This window comes from Neovison vison, chromosome 1 (genome assembly GCF_020171115.1).
Source record: "Neovison vison isolate M4711 chromosome 1, ASM_NN_V1, whole genome shotgun sequence".
Lineage (NCBI taxonomy): Eukaryota > Metazoa > Chordata > Mammalia > Carnivora > Mustelidae > Neogale > Neogale vison.
The window spans coordinates 87,823,739-87,836,404 of record NC_058091.1 but is presented as its reverse complement, the minus strand read 5'-3'; the positions used below and the strand labels follow the sequence as shown (position 1 = coordinate 87,836,404).

The 12,666-nt window shown below is 51.2% G+C and overlaps 1 protein-coding gene across 1 annotated transcript; it reads right to left on the bottom strand.

Moving 5' to 3' along the window:
* Positions 1–9,440: 9,440 nt before the first annotated feature.
* Positions 9,441–10,651, bottom strand: TSPO2 (translocator protein 2). The gene is made up of 3 exons (XM_044237127.1): positions 10,479–10,651; positions 9,963–10,104; positions 9,441–9,715 (listed from the first exon to the last, which is right to left on the bottom strand). Exons 1-3 carry the CDS (start codon positions 10,649–10,651, stop codon positions 9,515–9,517), a joined length of 516 nt encoding a protein of 171 aa, XP_044093062.1. The 3' UTR covers positions 9,441–9,514.
* Between the last annotated feature and the right edge of the window lie 2,015 nt (positions 10,652–12,666).

Here is a 12,666-nt window from a genome sequence, read left to right as displayed (position 1 = left end):
AATCCAGGCCTTTTTACCAGGATTTGAAGCCTGGACATTTGACCTCCAAACTGTGTTTCCTCTAAGTCGGTCCTTTATTCACTTAACAAATACTTGTTGAGCATTTACTATATGCCAGGTGCTGTTTCGGGTACTGGAATATGGCCCAGAACAAAACAAATGAAAATTCTTGCCCTCACAGAGAGTGCCCTCTGTGCCCTTGCCCTCACTTGAGAGTGTTGGACAATATACAAGATAAGTGATCTATCTATCTGTCTATCCATCTATCTCTCTTGTCTGTTTGCTGGTGTTAAGTGCTAAGGAGAGAAGGTAGGTTAGAGGGACAGAAGTGTCAAGGGGTTGTGTGGTATTTTTATAGAGTGGCCAGGAAAGGACTTTGAAAAGCAGACAACGGAGAAAAGATCTGAAGGTTATGAGGGAAATATGCTTTGTAAAGAGAAAGTGGTCCAAGGGGAGAAAGAACAGGTGCAAAGGCCCTGAGGTGGGATCATTCCTTGTGTTTTTGAGGAGCAAGGAGATACCTGTGTGGCTGGAGAGTCCTGGGAGATAAGGCCAGAGATAAGTAAGGGCTAGATAGATAGGGCCTTATGGACTTGTCAAGGACCTTGACTTTTTCTCTGAATGAGATGGGAAGCCATTGTCTTTGAACAGATGAAACACATGGTCTGATTTATATTTTTACAGGATCACCCAGGCTGCTTGGTTGAGAAGAGAGCAAAGGTGGGAAAGACGAGAAGCAGAGGGACCAGTTACAAGCCTGTGAAAGGAATGAGAGACCCTTGGAGCCCCTGGAAAAATCCCTGAGCTAAACCAGCATTGGAAGATCTATGGATCACTTTCCGTATGGATCACTTTCTCAGTTCCCATCTTGGATGCTTAGCAGAGGCCACAGGTGTTTATGTTTGGGGCGGCATGAAAATTCTAGACCATTCTCAGGGCAGTGGAAGGCTGGGGTCAGGGTCACCTAGAAGTTGAAAGTGAGGAACCTGGAAACTTCAGGAACTGCTGGAACCCAGCACCAAGTGGATTGGGTGGCGGTGATGGAAAGGGAGGGTAACCTTCCATGGTCTGCCCAGAGAATAGGGAGTCAGGTCAGTTTGGAGTATCTGAGGCTTTGGGGCTCTCTCCCCAGGGAATTCTGAGCCACACAGGGCCCCATGAGTAAGAGGCCAAACATTTAAGTCTTCCTGGATGGTCATGATTTCTCCCTGTTGTCCAGGAATAATTACTACTGGTGCCCCTTGCATTCTCCAGAGCGCTCCGATATCCACCATAAACTAGCTGGTTCTCCTACCTAATAGGTTTGCTACTGAAAGCATTTACAGTGAAATTATTTTTTTCAGGTGTTTTTTCCGGGGTGTCAAGCACGGAGTGGTAGGAGTAGTGCCTGCGTCCACAAAGAAAAGGCGGTGATCACTGATACATGGCGGACCCACATTATTCATTGTCATCCCACAAACACACAACAGTTCCATGCAAAGAGGTCACTTCCTTCTTTTACTTGATCAACACTTAATCAAGGGCTCCTGTGTGCCAGGCGCAGTGGGAAATGGCAAGAACACAGAGAGGCATGAGGTGCAGTCTGGCTGGGGCGTCCTGTCTTCAACTTCAGCGGGGCCTTGGGCACGCGCTAGTGCATTCAGTTGTCACGCCGGCAGGGATCACTGGCCTTGGTTTGCAGTTACGGACCTGTGGCTCAGGAAGGTGAAGTCAGGTGTAAAGATCACACAAGGATGTAAGTCCAGGTTCTCGGAAAATAGTTCTTATCTCCAGGGCGCCACCCAGCCAGCTCTGATGAAAGCCTGTGTAAAGCTGTGAAGGTGGGTGTCCCTCCCCTCCTTCCAGGTCACAGCTGCAGTGAGGGGCTTGGAACAACCAAGGCAGAGCAAAAGGTCTGCGGGGAGGCAAGTGACAAGGAGGGATCCTTTCAGGGCCTTATTCGCCCTGTGGGAAGGCTTTCCTCCTTGAGGACAGGTTTTTTCTTTTCTTTTCTTTTTTTTTTTTAATTAATTTATTTAAGATTTTATTTATTTATTCGAGAGAGAGAGTGAAAGAGCACAACCAGGGGGAATGGCAGAGGGAGAGGGAGAAGCAGGCTTCCTGCCAAGCAGGGAGCCTGATGTGGGGCCCGATTCCAGGACCCTGGAATCATGACCCCAGCCAAAAGCAGATGCTTAACTGATTGAGCCACCCAGGTGTCCCAAGATTTATTTATTAAAGAGAGGGAGAGAGCGAGCAAGCTGGGGAGAGGGGCAGAGGGAAAATAAGGGGAGGGGGGTAGACTCCCTGCTGAGCATGGGGCCTGTTGTAGGGCTGGATCCTGCAGCCCTGAGATCATGAGCTGGGACAGAATCAAGGGTAGGACACTCTAGAGTAGGACACTCAACTGACTGAGCCACCCAGGCACCCTGAAGACTGGAAACACGGCACAGATATTTTGGCTGTCCTGTATAACTCAGGATTGGTTGGGGGGAGGGGATAAATCCATGCTCATGAGCCCATCTCGGCCTTGATTCACTGTGTGATCTTGGCCAAATCACTAAACGTATCTGGGCCTTTGTGCTTCCTTCTGAGTTACTGTCCAGGACGGACAAAGGGATGGAAATGAGAAGAGGAGACAAGATGGTCTCCTGTGAGGGTGAAAATGAACAATGTCATTAAATTTCCTGACTCTGAGTGTTGGTGGGAGGTGGGACAAAGGTGGACCCAGCTGGTCCTTTCTGAAGAGGTGACCCCTCGCTCCCACCACACCCACATACCCTTTTTCCTTTGATACTTGGGAGAGCACTCTGGGTCCTCCTTGGACTGATAACTGACAGCTTCCTTTTCCACGGCTCCTCTCCAGCCCTCACCTCTGCCCTCCATCCCTGGAGGCCCTCTGAGCTAGCTCTGGCTATTTATGGCACCTCCTGGGGGCCTGGTTCCTGGCTGCTCCCTGGTTCTCCTTTTCAAGTCCTACCAGTTTCCCCTGCTGGCCCCAGAGTGCAACAGCTAATCTGGGGATCAGGTGCCGGGAGCTTGGCTCGGCCTTCTGCAGCTGCCACTCTACTCTTTAGGGCAGGCATTCCCCAACCCCCCTGTTAACACTTGGGTAAGTTTCTATCCCTTTGCCCCTCCTGCAGAGGGGGAGACAGAGAAATAAGGCATCTAGTTCAAGGTCACAGCAGGAGTCTGTGGGTTGCTGGAATTTGAACCTAAGTCTGTCAGCCTTCAAGTTCTAGGCTTTTCCCACTGTATTATGCTGCCTGGAATTCAGTAACAGGGAGCACTGACATTAACACAGCCCTTCTTGGGGGCCTGACACTGGTCTCAGCAGGTCATGTCAATTAGTCCATTTACTCCTCACGAGGATGTTGGGATAGGTATTAATTAATAGTAATTACTCTCATTTTATTAGTGAGGAATTTGAGATCAGAGAGCTTAAGTGACTTGGCCAAGGTCATGCAGCTAGTGAGAGCAGAGCTGCGGGCTGCCAGAGTCATGCTATTGCCCCTTCACCATTCGGCTCCTACTGCTACCAGGACCCCCGAGGCTGGGCTCCGAGGAAGGAGGGACAAGAAGGGCTCTAGGGGAGGAAGGCGTTCTTCAGGGACCTTGGCTCTAGAAGCAATCAGTTTGTGAGGAGTGCATGTGCAGAGGCATGTATGTACATGTGGTGTGTATGTGTAGAGGGTACAGGGATAGAGACAAAGCAGCTGGGGAGTAGGGATGGAAACCGAAAAAGGAATGCTCCCAATCTGTCCCCGCAGGCCCCAGTCTCATTCTTTCTGGGATGCCAGGGGCTGGAAGGAGCTGTATTAGGCCCAAGAGAAGCTGCAACCTGCCTCTCCCAGTCCCATTTCCCAGGGTCGTTTCAGAAAACATTCGGATGTTCTGGAGATGGCCGAGGAGTAGGGGACAGGGTCAGGCACAGCTGTTCCTTGGGTCCCAGCCTGATCCCGCGTTGCCCTCACTGGGAAGGAAGTAGAGGCCAGGAGGAGCCTAGTGGAAAATAGAAGCCTCACCAGGGGAAGGTTTAAATTCTCACTTTGTGAAAGAAGACACCTCGGGAGCACGCTAATGGAGTGGGTGCTTTATGTGCTGGGACAGCTGGGACCCCAACAGCACGTTGCCCCAGAGACCCAGCCAGGGCATGCCTGTCCCTCGGTCACTACTGAGACGAGGTACACAAACAACGGGCTGCAGGCACCAGACAACCCCCTGGCAGACAGAAGCCTGTGCCCTCCAGCAACCGCTCTGTTGACATAAACACGGGGTGTCCAGAGCTTTGGCCAGGCGGGGGGTGGGGGAGGGGACCCAGGGTCTCCCAGAGGTCTAAGGCTGAGATCAGGGAAGGCACTAAGCTCACAGCATGGGCCAAGGTTTTCAGTATCCTCCTGTGCGGAACACAACGCTCGGGTTGCCAGGCAGAATGTGCTGTCCCTGGGGGAAAATAGTGATACGGTAACTTAGTCACCGCGGTCCTCCATTCCAGCAACCACTCCCGGCACTGCCCGCTCTGGCGGCGGGCGTTTTGAGTCTTTGAAGAAAGTGAGCTGATAAGAATCAAGCACAAGAAGGTGACTAATAGTGTTCTTTGAAAGGGGTGTTTGCAGGGCCAAAGAACCTACTAGGAGAAAGAGATAAACTGAATCAGCTTTTGAAAGAATTCCAGCTCTTAGAACAGTGAGTGTGTGCAACAGGTGCAGGTAGAGAGGACAGGGGTTTCCTGGGTGCTCCTGTGGGCAGATAATTTCTGTGTGGGCTGGGGGATCTTGGAGGTATAGACAGTAGAGGGACGGAAGAGGCTGAAAAGATAGTACTGAGGCAACTGTTATGACAGAGAGCCTGTGCTGGTTTGCACACTAGCAGAATGTGCCTAAGTGGGTGAGGGTCCTTGAGAGCTTGCGGGGAGAGAAGGGGCTTTGAGGGATTCTACTGAGCATGAAAGAGGGAGGTCTGGGGGTGCCTGGGTGGCTCAGTGGGTTAAACCTCTGCCTTCGGCTCCGGTCATGATCCCAGAGTCCTGGGATCGAGTCCTGCATTGGGTTCTCTGCTCAGCAGGGAGCCTGATTCCCCCCCTTTTCTCTCTGCCTGCCTCTCTACCTACTTGTGATCTCTGTCAAATAAATAAATAAAAATCTTAAAAAAAAAAAAAAAAAGAGGGAGTTCCGGATCTGAGGGTGTCCCGACCAGAGCCAGTCTTTGTGTGTGTCAGTAACTTGCCTGCCACTAAAGGGGATCAGCAATCAGTCCTTAAAACAAGAGGACTTGTCCTTGTTTTCCAGAACTACAAGAAGGTGGAGGACTCTGCAACTCAGCTTGGGGTGCCAGAGAATTCCAGGGAATTGGATGGATATGGCTACCACAAAGGAAGACTTTGGAGCCCTGGCGCAGGCCTGGCAACACTTGGGGGTCTTCAACTTCCTTCCACCAGGGCATCATCTCTACCTGCCCATGGGGCGAAGGGGCTGGGGATGCCTGCACTCTGCTCCCTTCCAGCCCAGTGGACCAAAACTTTGTCCACTCTCAGTCTCTCCACCTCACCTCGCCCCTGTGTGGCTCTACTCTGCAGACTTGGCAAAGGGAGGAAGGATGCAGGGCTCCAGGGAGGGAAGGAGGGACTAAGATCCAGCAGAAAGAGACGTACCACCTACTGGGGGTGCTATGTTATCTGCTGCAGCTCCCAACCTTTGCACATACTGGTGTAGGGGGCACTGCACAGCATTTGAGGAGCTCATCTCCCCCTCCCTGCCACTCTCCACCCAGTGAATCATATTCACATGCCATGTGCTCGCTCAGAGGCAAATGGAAAACTACCACAGAAAGACAGAGAAGCACACACACATGACTGCGGTGGTGGGATCCCAGGACACATGTCGCAAAGATAGGAGGCAGCTCTGACTCCACTCAGGCACAGCTCTAGGTAACTCCAGAAACCTAGGAGGGTCCCAGGGCAGTGTGTGTTCCAGGTGTGGTTAAGAACTGGTGAGGTAAGGACAGGGGCTTCAGGCAGATTTGGAGACTGGGGGATTAAAGGCTCCCACCCAGAAACCAAAGAGCAGTGCAAAAGGGAGTTTTTCTTTTCTTCTTCTTCTTTTTTTTTTTTTTAAAGATTTTATTTATTCATCCATTTGAGAAAGAGAGGGAGAGAGAGGGAAAATGTTCCCAGGCTCGAGCGTGTGATGGGGAGAGGGGCAGAGGGAGAGAGACAAGCAGACTCCTCACTGATCACAGAGCCCAACTTGGGGCTCAGTCTCATGACCTTGAGATCATGAACTGAGCTGAAATTAAGAGTCAGGCATTTAACCGACCGAACCACCAGGCACCCCTACAGAAGGGAATTTTAAGGATGACTCTGGGGAAAGAGGGTGAGAGTTTGTGGTTGGAATCCTGCCCTTTCTGGCTGTTTCTGTTCAAAGCCAGGAAGCCCCTTGGTTTGGCTCATCCCTATCAGGCAGTCTTGTTATTCTGGGGCTTGGGAAACTGCCCAAATCAAGCTTTGTTCTAGGGCCAAGTGTCCAGAACTAGAGGTATCTGGATGCCTGGGTCTGTGGATCAGCTTGCACTGGGGAGGGCAAAGTCATGCAGTGGGCTTGGGCAGACTCTCTTCTTTTTAGAGCATCATTTAAACTTCTAGAATTAGCTGGAGACACCAATAAAATTCGGAGCAGCTATTTATACTGCCTCTATGAGATGATGACGACAACAACAATGACAAATAACTCTGGGGTGTTGACTTGTCTAAGGTCACCCGGAAATAGTGGAGCAGGGACGAGAACCTGTGCAGTGCGGTGGCTCCGAGCCCACCCTCGATCGGTATTTATGGATTATGCTTCTACGTTTAAACAGCTACACATATAAATGAAGTTATAAATTCAACCAAAAGCAGTTTTAGAAAATTTGATTGAGGTGAAGGCACAATCCACCTGAATTTGCAACATAAAAAGCGAGTCATTTTCTGCATGTGACACTGATCAGGCTGGCCACCAGACCTGGGGAGGAGGTCACTCACTCTTCTGGCTCTTAGGAAGGGAGGGAGATATAGCATGGGGTCTTGGAGCAAGGTGGGTCTCCAACAAGGGGCCTCTGGGTTCCCCTCCTAGAACAGCTAACAGGTATTAAGCACTTCCTCTGTGTCAGACCTCATTTTATTCATTATCTCATCTCTTCCCAACAATTCTAGGGGATGGGGGTGGCCCATGGCACAGATGAGAAAAATGAAGCACAGGCAGTGAAGTCAGTTGCACTGGGTTCCCCGGTAGTAAATGACAGTCTGTACCAAGCCCAGGTTGGCTCTTCTCCAGAGCCAGAACTGCAAACCACTGACTGTACTGTATGGCCTTCCTTCCTCAAGATGATCTGATTCCATCTCATAGAGGCAGATGATCTGGGTCTGGAGCAGGGCTGGAGTCCAGGCCTTTGACAACTGCCCCAGGAGGTCAATGAGCCGCACTTTGAGAACCAGACTGGTAGCTGTCTCAACCAGGCTGAACATTAGAACCACCTGACAAGTTTCAAGAAGTTTCAAGAACAAACACAGGCTTTTTCAATGGCTCCAGACTCGTCTGTAGGTGTTGGTGGGGTAGTGGTCAGCATTTTCTTTTAATGGGACCAAGTGTTCATTTTTTCCTGCCCATAAAGATACCTGAAGGCCTCCTCTGTGCTGTGGGATGCGGAGGTGGGGGTCCCTGACCTGCCTGGCTGGGCAGAGTATCCTTTTAGAGTCAGGAAAGATGCAGAGTCCTTCTTTCTTTCTTCTTCTTTTTTATTTTTTTAAATATTTTATTTATTTATTTGACAGACAGAAATCACAAGTAGGCAGAGAGGCAGGCAGAGAGAGAGAGAGAGGAGGAAGCAAGCTCCCCGCCGAACAGAGAGCCCGATGCGGGGCTTGACCCCAGAACCCTGGGACCATGACCCGAGCCGAAGGCAGAGGCTTCATGAGCCACCCAGGTGCCCCCAGAGTCCTTCTTTCTTGTCCTCCTTTGGTGAGCTCCAGAAAGAACCAGTCTCCTTGAGTGATGATCTCCTTCTGGCTTCTCTCCTGTCTGGTCCTTGGCCCCCACCTGAGAGGTCAGAGCTGGTTTTTCAGCCAGAACTCAGCGCACAAGAAGTACAGGTTGTGGAAGTGAAAAGAGCCCCAAAAGACCAGCCATACCTGGAGCTCTCAAATTTTAGTGAGAGCTCACACAAGTGCTGGGAGCTTGTTCAATCCAAAGATGCCTGGAGTCCACCCCAAAAGTTTTGATTCTTAGGTCACAGGTGGGGTCTAAGGAACATGCGTTTGTAATAAGCTCCCCAGTGACTCTGTTGGCAGTGGTTCCCAGCTGAGCTGCTGGAGGCCCTGGGGGTTTATAAGAACAGTGATGCCCAACTCCGTCCGTAGAGAGTGGTCAATATTTTTAAAAGCTCCTGGGCAGGGTGTCTGGGCCTTCTAGCGGACCTTGTTTGGGATCTGGGGGTGGGCAGCCCCAGGGGCAGTCACTGCTACCCTTGCTATCACCAGGGCCTTGAAACAAGAGGAGAAGATAACAATAGGAGAGAAGAAACTGAAATAAAGAAGCCAATGAGAAGATGTAGAAAGAGAGAAGTCTGAAATCACTTAGCAGCACTGAGGTGTTCATCTCCTTTTCTCAATGTTTTCTCTTATTGTAACAGTCATTAATGGATTTAAAATAATTAATAGTAAAAAAGAATATGAAAACAAAAATAAAAAATGGGCTATAATCCTCTTTATCAGTGATAATCGCATAAGGTCTTAATATGACATATAGAAAGTACATGAGAATAATATATTATATAACCATAGTATAATATTATTATAATAACTATAATATACTATGGTATATATTATACACATTATATTATTGTTACTAATACATATTAATTAAAATCAATGAAATAACATTAAACTACTCTAAAATAAAATATTATATAAACCTTACATGTAATTTGCATCTTTTTTTTTTAAGCTTATCTACTTTTGTGTTTTGCTTTTATACCACTTTTCAAAATGACTATGTGTTCCAGGTAACTGAAATTTGAGTCCTAAATATCTCGGCCTTATTGGGAGGGCGTGGGAGTGGAGCCGAGAAGGTACGCCCACCCTCCCCTTACTGTGCACTTGCCTTCCTGCTAGCATTGACCTACACGGACTCCCACACATGCGCAGACGCGTCTACCCCTGCAACGCTGCTCTCGACTTCGTCTTCCCAGATACGCACTTCGCAGCATACCCTCAGATTTTGTAAAGGATTTTATTAATGGGTATTTCTAAATTACCTTATTAATACAGAATTAGTTAATTTATATTAAGTATAAAATAAGTTTCCCCTCTCCCGTTTCTGAAATGGAAAGGAAATTGGCACCAGGGGACCCAGGACAGTGACCACCCTAGGCTGAGTCATCTTCAGGGATTAAACAATCCTGGCCCCCCTTCCCCTCCCTTCCTCCTTCAAATAGCCCCATAACCCTGCCTGCGTTCTCTTCTACCCTACCTGGCCATCCTCCCTCCACTCCTGTCCCTGGTGCCTCAGTCGTTCTTCTCCCCCACGGGCTGAGGCTGATGGTCTGGACAGAGGCTGTCCCTCCACAGGCGGTAGGCGATGGAAGCGGTCACAGTGAGCCAGGCCAGGTAAGGCAGCAGGAGCAGGGCGGCCAGCTTGTTGATGGGGTGCCAGATCAGCGCTGTACTCACCGCTAGTCCATAGAGCAGCAGCAGGTGCAGCAGGGCCTGGATGGGGGAGGGGTCGGGATGCAGGGCAGTCAGGTAGGTCGTTCTGAGCCCTGAGCCCTCCGCCTTTCTGCAGCATGCTGGACCCAGTGAGCCAAGGTTGCTAAGGTCTGGGCACTCAACCTGAGCCCAGAGAAGTCTGCCCACCCGTTAACCTGCTTGCACTCGATTGGTCTACTATGTTATCTGCTCTGGGGGCCACGGATGTTCTCAACTGTTCCTACACTAATTCCAATGCATGCCTTACCAGACCATGGGTGTGGGCTCCGAAAAAGAGAATCAGGGCAGCCCAGCTGACAGCGAGCTTCACAGCATAGAGGCCGAGAGGCAGGGCCAGGGGCCGCCCAAAGCCCCCTCCCAGGTCCTTCCACACCAGGTAGGAGGCATAGCTGTGGAGAGATGGTGGCAGAACACTCAGAAGGAGGGAGGACTCTTGGTTACCCAAAGGAAGCCCCGAGGGCTGAAGTGGGAGCAGGCATGTCTAAGCATCCCTTGAGGGCAGGCGGGAGGTGGTGGGAGGAGCGGGGGGGGGGCATGCATGGTGAGGTTGGGGAGGCCATGGGGAAACTCAGAGAGGGGGAGGAACTAGGCTGTCTGGAGTCTGGAGTCCTAGGCTGGCGCAGAGGGGACTCCCCCCGCCCCCCAAGAGGCAGGATGGCATCCGTCCCTGTGAAGGCCAGAATGCAGTAGTAGTTCAGGGGTGCAGGGCCTCGTTCCCATCTTCACAGGTATCAGGGCCAAGGCAGGAGAAATGGGTGCTCACCCCATGACAAAGTAGATGGTTATCCACCCTGCCAGCAAGACTCTGTGAGGCGGGCACCAGGGCGGTTTCTTTGGGCTGTCGTCCCAACCAGATGTCCGATGACGGGTGAGCAGCCAGAGCAGGACGGGCCCCAGGTGGGGAAGGGCCAAAAAGATGGCACCATGAGGCTGCATTCCCCTCACAGAGGCAAAATCTAGGAAGGCAGACAACATGCTGCTGGTGGGCCTCCCTCCTAGTCCTTTCCCCACGCCTGCTTGACTGTCTCCACCCGCTACCCGACACTGTACTGTGGCCTGAGCCCCTCCTGGGAGGTCTGGTAAGAGATGCCATTCTCCCCACCTTGGCCCAGCTCCCATCCTGCGCTAGCCAGCCCATACTGCCTTGCTCTTTCTCTGGCACTCAGAAGATACTGTCCGGTATTGATAACTACTTCTGAGTGCAAGGCTCCTTCCCTCTCGTGTGTATCTGACTCCTAGAGTTCAGGTCCAGGTATGACGGTCTTTTCTGCCTCCCGTAGTGGCTGGCAGGTACACAGCAGGCTCTTGACAGGGACACTGCCTTATGCTGAACTCAGCCAAGCTGATATAACCTGCCTGGAAGGACTAGAGAGGCAGGATCCTGAGGGTCTTTTCTAGTCAAAAATGGGGCGGCCCATGGGCCCCCAGGCTTATCTCCATACACCAGACTGGCAGACCCAAGAGGCCCACAGCAGCCTGAGCTGCGGCCCTATTTGAACTTAGCTGAATGACACTGGGTTCCTTTCTCTGAAACGTTAGGTCTCACCTGTCCCTCAGGGGCTGGCGAGGTCCCTCTTCCACCTCTCCACTTTCAGAGGGACTGAGCCCATGACACAAGTGCTCAGTTTTCTTGTGGCCTGACTGCTCAGGGAAGCAACTGCCTGGTCTTTGATTAAGAAGCTGCCACATTCATTTGCATGTGGAACAAGACACAGACCCTCCTCCAGCCAAGGCCCCCCACCCCCCACATGGTATCATTCTCATTTGCACATGGTACTTCAGCCCCCTCCCATGACTGCCGGGACTGCAAGGAAGACAGAGGTGGTGATTCTCGGTGTCCTGGAGTGACTGTCTACTTCATCTTTTCCTGTCCAGGGCCCCTGTCCACGTCCTGGAGGTTCCACGGACAGGGCTCCCTGGCCTGCCTGCCCTTGCGTCTCTCTACTTCTCTGCCTCTCACTGGCCATTCGCTCATCTCCTGCCTTCTTGTCTCTCTTTCTGTTTTTATGTCCAGTGTTGAAGGCTCCTCCCGCACCCACACCCTATTTTCTCCTGTTTTCCACACTCTTGCTGTTGCCTCCTTATTCCCAGGCCTGTGTTCCCCTTACCTCAAGCAGCATACCTCCCAGGACGAATCCCCGACGATATCCGTTTTGTGCAAAGCAGAAGAAGGTGGGGGACCAGGAGAAGGGCGGAGTGAGGCTCCCATCTGGCCTGTCTTTCTCCAATGACAAGGGGGTGGCACTGGCATTTCTCCATGGCCATGAAGGGTTCCTTTTAGGCGAGGTCCCCTGGTTTGTTGGTCCTGGCCTCTGGAGGACTTCAGCACTGTGAGAGCCTGATCCCCTGGGCTGGCTCAGCCCCAGGCCACAAGCCTACCGAAGCTGGTGGCCTCCACATCCCGTGAACTGGCTTTTGTCCACGGGGGTGGTGGGGACCCTCAGATTTCCCCAGGATCTTCCTGTAACAGGGGTTACCCCCCACATGGAGCAAGTGCCAGCAGCTTGGAAATGAGTTCATGATACATGGACGCAGCCTCTTGTTATAGCCCAGTTGGCATGCTCCTTCCTGGCTTGGAACTCGAGCTTGACAGATTTTCACAAACCCCTATAACTTCATGACTCAGAGGAGAAAGCAGCCTCCTGTGTGACTCATACAGAGCCTTGTCCAGCAAAGACTAACACCCGCCTTTTCTGTCCCTATAAAAGTTCTGAACAGGGGCACCTGGGTGGCTCAGTGGGTTGAGCCTCTGCCTTCGGCTCAGGCCATGATCTCAGGGTCCTGAGATTGAGTCCCACATTGGGCTCTCTGCTCAGCAGGGAGCCTGCTTCCCCCTTTCTCTCTGCCTGCTGCTCTGCCTACTTGTGATCTCTTTCTCTCTTAAATCTTAAAAAAATCTCTAAAATCTTAAAAAAAAAACAAAAAACAAACAACTTCTGAACACCTCTCCC